Consider the following 14,884-nt stretch of genomic DNA (forward strand, 5'->3'; position numbering starts at 1 on the left):
TTCCTTGTTGGATCCGTAGTAGTTCTCCTGCAGCAGAGGAGGGATGCCCTGGAACATCGAAGACCATGCGGAACCGACGCAGGAATTCTCCCAGTTCCGAAAGGAGAGGATCCTGTTGCTCCCAGAGAGGAGAAGCCCATGCCAGAGCCGCACCGGAGAGTAATGAGATAATGTAGGTAATTTTTTGTTTGTCCGTAGGAAAGGAGGCAGGTTGCATGTCAAAGAGCATTTGACATTGGTTCAAGAATCCGCGGCATGCGGAGGGTGTGCCGTCAAACCGGGGAGGTTCTGGCAAACGAAAGGCAGGCTGAAGTGGAGATGTCCTACTTGCCCCGGGAGTCGGTGCTCGCTGTGCTGACATCTGGGAACACACATCCTGCAGTACTCCAGACAATCGGTTGAGCTGGGCCTGCTGCTGTTGGAGAGCTTGGGCCAAGTCAGATAGATCAGGCTTATCTGGCGAGCTCATGGCTTCGGCTTTCTGTCAGGCCTGTATCACGAAAGTGAGCCCTTGGACCAAACAACGTCTGGCAGCCAGACAGTTCTGATCTTACCTGGAGAATCAGGCCAGAGACCTCCCAAGAGGGATCGGCTTAGGGCAGACAGAAGCACAGTCCAGGTTCAACCAGAGGTTCAAAGGCCGGCGGCAGGTAATAGCAAAGTCCAGGTTCAACCAGAGGTTCAAAGGCCGGCGGCAGGTAATAGCAAAGTCCAGGTTCAATCAGAGGTTCAATGGCAGGCGGCAGGCCAAAGCAAAGTCCAGGTTCAATCAGAGGTTCAATGGCAGGCGGCAGGCAAAAGCAAAGTCCAGGTTCAATCAGAGGTTCAATGGCAGGCGGCAGGCAAAAGCAAAGTCCAGGTTCAATCAGAGGTTCAATGGCAGGCGGCAGGCAAAAGCAAAGTCCAGGTTCAATCAGAGGTTCAATGGCAGGCGGCAGGCAAAAGCAAAGTCCAGGTTCAATCAGAGGTTCAAAGGCAGGCGGCAGGCAAAAGCAAAGTCCAGGTTCAATCAGAGGTTCAAAGCAAATGGAAGGCACTCCCAAACCACAGAGCACTGGGATCCGTAAGTCGAAGCCGAAGCAACGAACACTGCCAGTGACTGCCCTTAAATAGCCCCCTCCATCTGGAGAACACTCAACAGCTGATAGAAAGGAGGGGCCCACAGCCAGCCCCAGGGCTCCGGATAGGCTGGTCCCAGAGAGAAGGCGGAGTCAAGCCGCGACCAGCCAATCTGGACCCTGAAGGGGCGTTTCCTCTGTTCCCAGGTTCCGCACCCGGAAGAGACCTGCAAGTTAGAGAGCGCCGGCCATTTTGGCAGCGCCGGCGCTCTCCGGCCGCCACCGCGCTGAAGCGGCGAACCGGCATAGCCCAGGAGGCGGGTACAACTCTCCGCCCACGCCGCCCATAGCCAGCGATACCCCGCTTTTCCCTGCTCGCGGAGAGGGGCATCCCAGCGGGCAAGGCGGCGCAGGTAAGGGTCGCGACATTTATAAATACATTAAAAAGCAACGGACCCAGCACAGACCCCTGCGGGACCCCACTAACTACCCTCCTCCACTGAGAATACTGGCCACGCAATCCTACTCTCTGCTTCCTATCTTTCAACCAGTTCTTAATCTATAATAATACCCTACCTCCGATTCCATGACTCTGCAATTTCTTCAGGAGTCTTTCGTGCGGCACTTTGTCAAACGCCTTCTGAAAATCCAGATATACAATATCAACCGGCTCCCCATTGTCCACATGTTTGCTTACCCCCTCAAAAAAATGCATTAGATTGGTGAGGCAAGACTTCCCTTCACTAAATCCGTGTTGACTTTGTCTCATCAGTCCATGTTTTTGTATATGCTCTGCAATTTTATTCTTAATAATAGCCTCCACCATCTTGCCCGGCACCGACGTCAGACTCACCGGTCTATAATTTCCCGGATCTCCTCTGGAACCCTTCTTAAAAATCGGAGTAACATTGGCTACCCTCCAGTCTTCCGGTACTACACTCGATTTTAGGGACAGATTGCATATTTCTAACAGTAGCTCCGCAAGTTCATTTTTTAGTTCTATTAATACTCTGGGATGAATACCATCAGGTCCCGGTGATTTACTACTCTTCAGCTTGCTGAACTGACCCATTACATCCTCCAAGGTTACAGAGAATTTGTTTAGTTTCTCCGACTCCCCCGCTTCAAATATTCTTTCCGGCACCGGTGTCCCCCCAAATCCTCCTCGGTGAAGACCGAAGCAAAGAATCATTTAATTTCTCCGCTACGGCTTTGTCCTCCTTGATCGCCCCTTTAACACCATTTTCGTCCAGCGGCCCAACCGACTCTTTGGCCGGTTTCCTGCTTTTAATGTATCTAAAAAATTTTTACTATGTATTTTGCTTCCAACGCTAATTTCTTCTCAAAGTCCTTTTTTGCCCTCCTTATCTCCGCTTTGCATTTGGCTTGGCATTCCTTATGATCTATCCTGTTACTTTCAGTTGGTTCTCTTCTCCACTTTCTGAAGGATTGTTTTTTGGCTCTAATGATTTCCTTTATCTTACTGTTTAGCCACGCCGGCTGACGTTTAGTCTTTTTTCCCTTTTTTCTAATACGTGGAATATATTTGTCCTGAACCTCCAGGATGGTGTTTTTAAACAGCATCCACGCCTGATGCAAGTTTTTTACTCTGCGAGCTGCTCCTTTCAGTCTTTTTTTCACCATTTTTCTCATTTTGTCGTAATCACCTTTTCTATAGTTAAACGCTAGCGTACTTGATTTCCTAGTTTCACTTCCTTCAATGCCAATATCAAAACCGATCATATTATGATCACTGTTATCAAGCGGCCCTCGTATCGTTACCCCCTGCACTAGATCATGAGCACCACTAAGGACTAAGTCTAGTATTTTTCCTTCTCTTGTCGGCTCCTGAACTAGCTGTTCCATGAAGCTGTCCTTGATTTCATCAAGAAATCTTATGTCCCTTGCGTGTACAGATGTTACTAAGCCGAGCTAGGGGCTGCTGTGCACTAATGCCGACACAGCCCATTTGCTTTGAATGGGCTGTGTTGGCATTGCCATGTGGCTTAGTAGACAGGGGGGTAAATGTCATCTGCCATTTGGATGCCCAGTCTCGTAAGGTCCTCTTGCGATTTCTCACAATCCTCTTGTGATTTAATGACCTTGAATAACTTTGTGTTGTCAGCAAATTTTGATGTTTCCAGATCATTTATAAATTTGTTAAAAAGTAACAGACCCCTGTGGAACCCCACTCCATTGAGAATAATGACCATTTAACCCTACTCTGTTTTTATCTTTTAACCAGTTCTCAGTCTGCAATAGGGCACTGCCTCCTATCCCATGACTTATTAGCAGGACTGTTTAGGTAAATGAAAAGGAAATAAAGTCACACATAAATCAGCCTTTTATGCAGAAAGAGGTATAAATGACCTTGAGTGCTTCCTAGTTCATTTTCTGGGAAGTGTCCTTGGTGGCTTCTATAGTTATTCAGTCCTGATGAGTAATCAATGTGTTCTGCAGGCACTCACTCACGTGTGCGAAAATCGAATGGCTGATAGTCTTTGATCTCAGCACACTTCATTGACTTTGTAATATATTGAACTGGGGGTGAAAAAAAACCTGCGGTGTTTTACATTTTGCCATCTATTGATTGCAGATTCTGGGTGCCAAAATCTTGACTTTCATTCCACTATGTCATGAGCTGATTAAAGTAATGGATTAGTAACTGGAATTCTTATATCAGCCTCAAGCAACCGTGAAACTCTGTGGGTTTGGATCTCTCTAACTAGAATTGTTCAGTAAATCTTTTATGCTCCATAACGTTCAGGTTCCTTTTTGACTAACACTGCATTCAAGCATGGGGATCCTGGCGGGCCAGTAAGGGAACATGACGGAGTTGTGCCTGAAAGAAGGGGTGAACATGGTAAGAACTTTCCTTTGTTATATTTTCAATTTCCTTCCCTGCATTTTAGCATGTGCAAAATCCATTACATGCGCAGTAATGAAATAAGCCGCATTGAGCCTGCCATGAGTGGGAAAGCGCCAGGGGCGTAGCCAGACAACAGATTTTGGGTGGGCCTGGGCAAGAATTGGGTGGGCACCAAGTGTTCTTCCCCCCACCCCCAAAAAAAAAAAATTATCTCAGCTGGTGGGAAAATGCTTCTTTCCACCTTGGCAGCAAGCATGCACTGAAAACTGAGCATGCACAGGTGCCAGTGTTGTGGAGAGTAGAATGTTCGTTACCATCAGGGGGAAATCTTCAGCTGGAAGAGCTTGGGATTCCCACCAGTTACCACTAAACATGTGCTACTGTTGGGTGGGCCTGAGCCATAAATGGGTGGGCCCTGGCCCACCCAAGCCCACCTGTGGCTACGCCACTGGAAAGCACGGGGTACAAATGTAACAAAAGAAAAATATCAAACACAGTTTCACTAGTTCTATGATATTTTGGATGGGAGATATCACTAAGGGCTAATTTTAAAGCACTTAGACTTTCAAAATTCCGTAGGTTACTATGGAGCTCATTTTCAAAAGAAAAACATCCAAAAAGTGGCATAATTGGATATTTTTCTCACAAAAAAGTCCAAATTGATATTTTCAAAAACAATGTTTAGGTGTTTTTCTATAAAATCCATCATAAGTGCATTCAGATCACAAGGGGGCGTGTCAGGGATGTGTTAATGGTGGTATCTGGTTTTCCTAAGACTTGGACATTTTTCAGCCACAATGGAACAAAACAAAACCTCCAGATAAAGCTGAAACATAAGGCACAAAAAGGTGCCTTAAATGACCAGGTGACTATTGGAAGGAATCAGGGATGACCTCCCCTTACTCCCCCAGTGACCCCCTCACAGCCTTCAAAAATACGATTAAAAACATTACTTACCAGCCTCAGATGTAATACTCAGGTCCATTAGAGCAGCAATGCAGATCCCTGGAGTAGTCTAGTGGTGGGTGGAGTGCACTGCAGACAGGTGGACCCAGGCCCATACCTCCCCCTACCTGTTACACTTGTAGTGGAAACTGTGAGCCCTCCAAAACTCACCCAAACCCTACTGTACCCACATATAGGTGTCCCCTTCACCCATAAGGGCTATTGTAGTGGTGTACAGTTGTGGGTAGTGGGTTTTGGGGTCTCAGCAGACAAGATAAGGGGCCAACGGTGTACCTGGGAATATTTATGTGAAGTCTTAAGCAGTGCCCCCTAGGGTGCCCCATTGCTCTCCTGGGCTGTCTGGGGGACCGGTCTACTAAGAATGTTGGCTCCTCCTACATCCCATTGGCTTGATTTTGTGCATTTTTCACTTGGACCTTTTTTTTTTTTTTTTTTTGAAAAATGGATCAAAAAGATAAACACACAGAGTACAAAAATATCTAGCAAATAGCCATTGAAAAAAAAAAAAGATAAAACATTTTTCTGTTTTAAAAATGGCTCTATTCCGCTCTTGAATTTTGGATGTTTTTAGCAAAATGTCCAAAGTTGGACTTAGACTTACAAAATTACGTGAAGGGGTATTTTCGATATGATGTCTAAGTACTTTGAAAATGTACCTCCACGTGTCACAACTAATGTGACTGGCTTTTTCCATGTCATTTAAATGATTGCTTATGTGACGTTAACTGTCATGAATGACCAATGCATTGGTTTGTTTCAGGTCATGGGGTTTGCGGATGAGAAGAGCTTTCAGTCTTCAGAGGCAAGACGGAGAAAACCTGAGTTTTCATATAAAATGTCTGCTTTTCCTTCTTGGATTATATTTTAACCCTACAGTTCCTTCTGGAGGCAGCACCATGAGCCTTCGTTTGAATTTTACCAAATTAAGGTACCCCACCAGGTGATCTAATATCTCATGTTGAATTTAAAGATATAAGCCACCAACTACTTTGATAGATCTTGGGATTTTACATACTAGCTAATCTAAAGAATCTCAGAATTTAATGGCATAACCCAACACCTAATATGATGGATCTCACAAGTAGAATTTAAGGAGTCCTTTTACTAAGGTGCACTGAAAAATGGACTGCGGTAGTGTAGACGTGTGTTTTGGGTGCTTGCAGAATCATTTTTCAGTGTACCTGCAAAAAAATGCTATTTTAAAAATTTTGGGCAAAAATGGATGTGCGGCAAAATAAAAATTGCCACGCGCCATTTTGGGTCTGAGACCTTACTGCTGCCATCCATTGACCTAGCAGTAAAGTCTCACGTGGTAACTGGGCAGTATTGTCCTACGCGCATCAAATGCCACTTGGTGCATGCCCAACACGCGTGTCCGAAAATAAAAATTATTTTTTGGACATGCGTATCAGATGCACCCAAGAAATGAAATTACCCCAAGAGCCACATGGTAGCCAGGTGGTAACTCCATTTTGGTGCACATTGGGTGTGCGCGGACGCTTACGAGGCTTAGTAAAACGACCCCGAAGGCTGTAGCCCACTAGCTAATGTAATAGATCTGCTAAGTCAAATATAAGGGCAATTACCCAGCAGCGCTGTGGGAGCAAATGAAATGAATGATTCAGATTTGGAAAATAAGCTCAGTGGGTGATTGATCTCAAGCACAACCCCACTGTGGACATTTTAATGAACTGCTGTTTAAATCCAAGTTTCATAAATAAACCTCGCAAGCTGGCAAGGAGACATTTTGTAGATAATGTTCTAAAGGACTTTTTGCATGTAAGACTTGTTTTATTTGGATAAAAGGTCTTTTACTGGATAAAATTACCCCATGGTGTATATGCGTAAAAGTCCATGCTCTGGACTGAAGGAGGGCGTGTGCAGTCATGAAGTACATTCATAGGTTATAAATTACAATTACATGCCTACTATGTATGAACGTCAGCTACACATAGTCAGACCTGCTCCCCAAAATGAATGAATGTAAACGTACACAGCTTTTTATTTATTTAAACAAATTTATAACTTGCCCATCCAGATATCTGGGCAGAGTAGCCCCCACACTCTGGACCTGAATCCTGGAGGGCTTATGCCTAACTCAAGATTACCTGTACCTCAGGAAGCAGGTAAAAGCCTAGCTCTTCTCCCAAACATTCGATACATAGGCTGCTGGATTCTATATAACGCGCCTAGAGATCCAATGCCGAAATCCAGGCAATTTCTATAACAACAAATGTAACTTAATTGGCTCCTTTCTGAACAGACCACCCGAACTCTCGTCCACTCACTCGTTACCTCTCGTCTTGACTATTGCAACCTTCTCCTCGCTGGCCTCCCGCTTAGCCACCTATCCCCCCTTCAATCTGTCCAAAACTCCGCCACACGTCTTATCTACCGCGTGAACCGATACTCTCATATCACCCCTCTCCTCAAATCGCTTCACTGGCTCCCGATCCACTACCGTATACAATTCAAGCTTCTCCTATTGACCTTCAAGTGCACTCAATCTGCAGCCCCCCATTACCTCTCTACCCTCCTCTCCCAGTATGTTCTCACCCGTAACCTCCGCTCTCAGGACAAATCACTCCTATCTGTACCCTTCTCCACCACCGCTAACTCCAGACTCTGCCCCTTCTGCCTCGCCTCACCTTATGCCTGGAACAGACTTCCTGAGCCCATACGCCGTGCGCCCTCCCTGCCCATTTTCAAGTCCTTACTCAAGGCCCATCTCTTCTCCCTTGCTTTTGGCGCCTAACCACCTTCCCCATTCCAGATACATACACTGACTACATAACTTATTACCTTTAGATTGTAAGCTCTCTTGAGCAGGGACTGTCCTTCCCCTTGTCTAAACTTGTACAGCGCTGTGTAACCCTGGCAGCGCTATAGAAATGCTAAGTAGTAGTAGTAGTAGTAGTACTTAAGAAGCTAATCAGCATTGACCACAGCACTTAAGCAATAATGAGCACTAATTGGCAATAATTAGAATTTAGGCGCAGAAATTGCTAAGCGTATTCTGTAATAAACTGCTCCTAAATTCTAATGTGCGCAGTCCAAAAGGGTCATGGCTATGGGCGTGGAAATGGGCATTCTGTGGGCGTTCCGAAATGTACACGCATAGTAATAGAATATGGCCCTGTATGCATAAATCTACAAGCAGGGATTTACGCCACATTTTAATTGGTGTAAATGGAAGTACGCAGTTTTAGGCACTGAGATATTCTAGATACCGCACCTAAATCTAGAAACCTCTTATGGAATAACACTTAGGCGGAAATGTTTACCATGTGGATTTTGTAGGTGCCTTATATAGAACTAGTAAAAAAGGCCCGTTTCCGAAACCAATGAAACGGGCGCTAGCATGTGGTTTTTTTTGTGTGTGTGTGTGTATGTGTCACAGAGTTATTTTGTGTGTGTGTGTGTGTGTGTGTGTGTGAGTGTGTGAGGGTGCGGTGTGTGTGCAGGTTGTTGACGGCTGCAGGGGAATGCTGGAACATTTATGTGCTGCAGGAATCAGCACCGTCTTTTTCCGGGTGCTCGGGGAATCCCCGAGGTGGGAGACAGCTTGCCTGAGGCTGGGGATGGTTGGGCACGTCCTTGGCCGCTTTGACAAAAGGGGAAGAGGAAGGGGGTGGGGAGTTACCTGCAGCCGCGTGAGAAACCATGTATTCTTTGTTTGTTTTGTATTATTAGTTTGCATTTCTGTTGAAGAAAGAGTGGATGCCTTTCGAATGATGGAGGTGGTGCGTCGGTGTGCGGTTGTTTCGTTAGTTTGGCAGCCTGTCTCCAGCGATTCCTAGGCAGGGAAGGAGTACCCTTCCCCCTTCCTTGGTCGCTGTTTGTTGCTGGCTGGGTCGCGGGTAATCCTTCCAGCTGGGCCGCAGCTTGTCCTGTTTGCCCACGTCCCAGATGGTGACGGGCACGTTGTTTTCCGGCTCCTCTGACTCCATGTCAAGCGATCCCAAATATAGTCTGTGCTATAGGCCCTCTGGCACTCCTCAGTACTGGCATTAGGCATTTAAAAATCCCCCCCCCCCCCCCCGGTATATTTTTGCACATACCCACAGCAGGAATATTGTTCTCTCGTTCCAGCGGTGGTTCTGTGCTCTCCGTGCTGCCCAGATAATGAGCCATTCTGCTGGGGAATGCTCCTCCCTTATTGTCACGTAGTTTCCTCTGATTGGTCCGTCTTACGTTGCCTAGTGTTGCCTGGGAACGGTGTTGTGATGGTCCTTTGTGTTTCAGAATGTTGAGTGTGTTTTTTCTGATTGGTCCGTCATGCGAGGGCGGGGCAGAGAGACATGGTCAGTGTTGTGGCTTCACCACCATGAATCCATGAACCCTTCAGTGAATGACTGAGTGACTTCAGAACGTTGAGGGTGAGTTTTATTATAGTAGATATGGCCCTTTGTGACCGACTGTCCACTCACTCCACACCTGAACTAGCTTGCTGCATATCCTGTAACATAGTAACATAGTAAATGACGGCAGATAAAGACCTTACGGTCCATCCAGTCTGCCCAACAAGATAAACTCACTTTACATGGTATGTGATACTTTATACCCGAGTTTGATTTGTCTTTGTCATTCTCAGGACTGTAAAAGTCTGCCCAGCACTGTTCTTGAACTTTCCATATCTATTCAGTAACTTAGATCAGTTCCTCATATCTTAATCAACTGTATATCTAATTTGCCTTCAGTTCAGCTCTCCATCTTTTTATCCCAATGACCTATCTTGTCCTGTCAATATATCTCTGCTACCTACTAACATGTTTCACTGTGTTATAGGCACAGTGAAAGCATCATATCTATGTTCTCCTGCCTATTATGGTATCATCGGTATTCTGCTAACATTTATCATATATGTTATATGATTGTTCTATAATGCTGTTATTTTATTTATTTCTTATTTTAGTTACATTTGTACCCCGCGCTTTCCCACTCATGGCAGGCTCAATGCAGCTTACATGGGGCAATGGAGGGTTAAGTGACTTGCCCAGAGTCCCACTAGCGACATTCCATGTAGAAGTCGGCCCTTGCAGATCACCAATGTGGCCGCGCAGGCTTCTGCTCCTGTGAGTCTGACATCCGGACGTCAGACTCACAAAAACAGAAGCCTGCGCAGCCTTCTACATGGAATGTTGCTAGTGGAATAGCAACATTCCATGTAGAATCTCCAATAGTAGCAACAGAATCTCAATAGTAGCAACATTCCATCTAGAACCTCCAATAGTAGCAACATTCCATGTAGAAGTCGGCCCTTGCAGATCACCAATGTGGCCGCGCAGGCTTCTACATGGAATGTTGCTAATGGAATAGCAACATTCCATGTAGAATCTCCAATAGTAGCAACATTCCATGTAGAATCTCCAATAGTATCTATTTTATTTTTGTTACATTTGTACCCTGCGCTTTCCCACTCATGGCAGGCTCAATGCGGCTTACTTGGGGCAATGGAGGGTTAAGTGACTTGCCCAGAGTCACAAGGAGCTGCCTGTGCCTGAAGTGGGAATCGAACTCAGTTCCTCAGATCCCCAGGACCAGAGTCCACCACCCTAACCACTAGGCCACTCCTCCACTCATGCTTATATTTCTGATACCATGTCATGACAGTCTTATTACTAGGTTTCAAATTGCCATCAACGTTTACCTCATTGGCTGTAATTATTCTTGCGTTTGGTCATTTAATATTGTTGTTCTGTTAACAAAATTGTAAGTTTTATGTCAAGCTGTAGCTGCTTTATGAATCCCTTCATAAAGGTGGTTAATAAATGGTAGATTGAAGCAGTAAATTTGGGACTCTTGACGGACTCCTAATGCAGAAACCGTAAATGGAAGGCATTAGGAGAACAAATTTGCACATATATTAACGTGGACAATGTTCAAGTGAAGTGTGTGATTGGCAGGGAAGAGAATAAGCAGCCACATTTACAGGGACTGGAGGCAACAATCAGACGCCATTTCAAAGTTACTATTTTGTGCTTCAGCCACTGATGGAAGTTGTAATATTTGAATTTTTGTAAGTGTAATAAAATGTGACATTACAGAATTAGAAAAATCCTATGAAAAGTCCCTAATCATTGAGGGGGTCCTTTTACAAAGGCGTGCTAAAAAAAATGGCTTGCGGTAGTGTAGGTGCGGGTTTTGGGTGTGCGCCGATCCATTTTTTAGCACGCCTGTAGAAAAGGCCTTTTTAAAATTTTTGTTGAAAACGGTCGTGCGGCAAAATGAAAATTGCCGCGCATCCATTTTGAGTCTGAGACTTTACCGCCAGCCATTGACCTAGCGGTAAAGACTCACGTGGTAACCGGGTGGTAATGACCTTCACGCACCAAATGCCACTTGGCACGCATCTGTTACGCGTGCCCGAAAATAAAAAAAATATTTTTCAGACGCGCGTATCGGACGCATGCCAAAAATGAAATTACTGCTACAGCCACATAGTAGTCGGGCGGTAACTCCATTTTGGTGCATGTTGGGCGTGTATAGACGCTTACGCGGCTCAGTAAAAGGACCCCTGAATTAAGAATGAAAATAAAAGAGAGTCACAGATTACCTTGTCAGACATGAATTTCTATATCCTAGCTTGCACGTTTTTAGAATGAGGGGGATATAGAAATTCATGTCTGACAAGGTAATCTGTGACTCTCTTTCATCTTCATTCTTAATTCAGGGGTCCTTTTACTGAGCCGCGTAAGCGTCTACACACGCCCAACATGCGTCCGATACGCGTCTGAAAAATATTTTTTTATTTTCGGGCGCGCGTAACGGATGCGTGCCAAGTGGCATTTGGTGCGTGAAGGTCATTACCACCCGGTTACCATGTGAGTCTTTACCGCTAGGTCAATGCCTGGACGTATCTGGATTTTCAAAAGGCGTTTGACAAGGTACCTCATGAAAGGCTACAGAGGAAATTGGAGGGTCATGGGATAGGAGGAAATGTCCTATTGTGGATTAAAAACTGGTTAAAGGATAGGAAACAGAGAGTGGGGTTAAATGGGCAGTATTCACAATGGAGAAGGGTAGTTAGTGGGGTTCCTCAGGGGTCTGTGCTAGGACCGCTGCTTTTTAATATATTTATAAATGATTTAGAGATGGGAGTAACTAGCGAGGTAATTAAATTTGCTGATGACACAAAGTTATTCAAAGTCGTTAACTCGCGACAGGATTGTGAAAAATTACAAGAGGACCTTACGAGACTGGGAGACTGGGCAGCTAAATGGCAGATGACGTTTAATGTGAGCAAGTGCAAGGTGATGCATGTGGGAAAAAAGAACCCGAATTATAGCTACATCATGCAAGGTTCCACGTTAGGAGTTACGGACCAAGAAAGGGATCTGGGTGTCGTCGTCGATAATACACTGAAACCTTCTGCTCAGTGTGCTGCTGTGGCTAGGAAAGCGAATAGAATGTTGGATATTATTAGGAGAGGTATGGAAAACAGGTGTGAGGATGTTATAATGCCGTTATATCGCTCCATGGTGCGACCGCACCTTGAGTATTGTGTTCAATTCTGGTTGCCGCATCTCAAGAAACATATAGTAGAATTGGAAAAGGTGCAGCGAAGGGCGACTAAAATGATAGCGGGGATGGGACGACTTCCCTATGAAGAAAGACTAAGGAGGCTAGGGCTATACAGCTTGGAGAAGAGACGGCTGAGGGGAGACATGATAGAGGTATATAAAATAATGAGTGGAGTGGAACAGGTGGATGTGAAGCGTCTGTTCACGCTTTCCAAAAATACTAGGACTAGGGGGCATGCGATGAAACTACAGTGTAGTAAATTTAAAACAAATCGGAGAAAAATTTTCTTCACCCAACGTGTAATTAAACTCTGGAATTCATTGCTGGAAAATGTGGTGAAGGCGGTTAGCTTAGCAGAGTTTACAAAGGGGTTGGACGATTTCCTAAAGGACAAGTCCATAAACCGCTACTAAACGGACTTGGAAAAATCCAAAATCCCAGGAATAACATGTATAGAATGTTTGTACGTTTGGGAAGCTTGCCAGGTGCCCTTGGCCTGGATTGGCCGCTGTCGTGGACAAGATGCTGGGCTCGATGGACCCTTGGTCTTTTCCCAGTATGGCATTACTTATGTACTTATGTACGTGGCCAAGCATTGAATATCTGGTTCTAATTTTGCCAGCAGCGGATGAATATTGACTGGTTAGAATATAGTCCTGCACCTACGGAACCCCGCAACAAAGAAATCTTCAATTCTCTCTGACAGTGAGCAGTACTAGAACTGCCGCAGGGTCTGAGGGAGCCACAGCTAACACTTTCCGATACTTTATAAAATGCATAAAAACTCTCAAAAATAGTTCCAATATCTTTCTTTAATAGAAACCAAAACCCCACTGCACATCTGAACAGTTTTTGAATACAGATTTGTTCATAAATTGAGTTTAATTCTGTCTTTTCATTTTTTTTTTAATTGGGACATTTTGTTAACCCTTTAGCTGCCATGGCCCTGGATCAAACAGATTTTATCAATGTTTAAATGATTATTGCAACTGATTCTTTTTGTATTTAGCTCACACTTTATTTTTCCAGGAGTGTCTCAAGGTAAGTTACATTCGGGTATTGGAGGTATTTCCCTGTCCGCAGAGGACCTATAATAATTTAAGTCTGTAGTTGAGGCAATGGAGGGTTAAGTGACTTTCCCAAGATCACAAGGATCAGCAGCGGAATTTGAACCGGGCTCCCTGGTTGTCAGCCCGGATCTTCCTCCACTCTAGTACTGTGCGGTCCCTGCTCTACGGAGCTCACATTCTCTTCAGGATACACAGAAAAGAGTCCTTAGGTTAAAATCTAAGAACCTGCCACCACTAGTTGAATTATTAAGGGAGGGAAGTTGGGTGGATGGGTATGTCAGACCTAATAGACTTGCCTACTAGGAACGCAAAAGGATCAGCACGTGCATTCCTTAATCTCCACTACCCTAACTGCAAAGGATTAAAATATAAATCCACATACGTGACCAGTTTCTCATACATCTGTACCCAGCTATGGAACGCACTACCGAAGACCATAAAAACAACGCAAGACCTAACTATCTTCCGAAGGCTACTGAAAACAGATCTGGTCAAGAAGGCGTACCATAAACATCCATCTTAAATACTAAATAATAAGACTATACACGACCTAGACACAACCGAAACCTTATCACTTGACTGACTAACCTCTTTGCCATTAGTGAACAAATACTATCACTACAATCCTTATGTCAAATATGGTCTCTCCATAGTCGATGACCTAATGTATGTTATAATCCATGCAATACCATAATGTGTTCTTCTTTACCATGTATGTATATATGCACATGGTATATATATATATACCATGAACTGTTCCACGTAAGTGCTGTTCTATCTAGGTTACCATGTATGTATGCACCTTAATGCAACACCATTTGTAATTTTGTTACCCGGAAATGGCAACCGCCACTACGATAAATGTAAGCCACATTGGTGGGAAAATGTGGGATACAAATGCTACAAATAAATAAAAATAAATAAATAAATAAAGTGGCAAACAGGATGGGGAATTCTTTCATTTATGTTTAATCTTGTATCGTGGAGATGTCATTTCATTATGCAGTGTGATTGATTATGTGTGTATTTGTAACATGTTCATTGCAGTTCTGTGTGGAGAGCCAAGACCCAGACTGAGGGAGCTGTTTTATTTATTGATAAGAGAAAAGAGAACGCTGCTGTATTGATTTATTGAGATTTATTAATGGAGCCATTGCAAGTTTGTAAACGATCCTGGGCACCAATCCAGCAGAAGGTCCGTGAGTCTCTGAGAAGGTTGGGGGGGGGGGGAGGGGATATTTTGTTCAGTGACTGTCCTGTGTCCCATAATGGGAGCTCTTCGAAGTAATCCAGTGAGTTTCATTGGCAGTGAGAGATTATAAACATGGCTGCATGACAGGACATTTTCCGTTTGCGGATCCTACACAGGGTACTTTATGATGCTGTTTCATAACCTA

At 44.5% G+C, this 14,884-nt stretch overlaps 1 protein-coding gene across 1 annotated transcript in view; it reads left to right on the top strand.

The window, feature by feature from the left end:
- The first annotated feature begins 3,885 nt into the window (after positions 1 to 3,885).
- PLCZ1 (phospholipase C zeta 1) overlaps positions 3,886 to 14,884 on the top strand; it is a 99,551-nt gene continuing 88,552 nt past the window's right edge. The window contains 2 exon segments of the mRNA XM_030214816.1: positions 3,886 to 3,921; positions 5,762 to 5,821. Coding sequence (XP_030070676.1) covers positions 3,886 to 3,921; positions 5,762 to 5,821 — 96 coding nt within the window.

Source organism: Microcaecilia unicolor, chromosome 9 (genome assembly GCF_901765095.1).
Source record: "Microcaecilia unicolor chromosome 9, aMicUni1.1, whole genome shotgun sequence".
In the NCBI taxonomy this organism is placed as follows: Eukaryota; Metazoa; Chordata; class Amphibia; order Gymnophiona; family Siphonopidae; genus Microcaecilia; species Microcaecilia unicolor.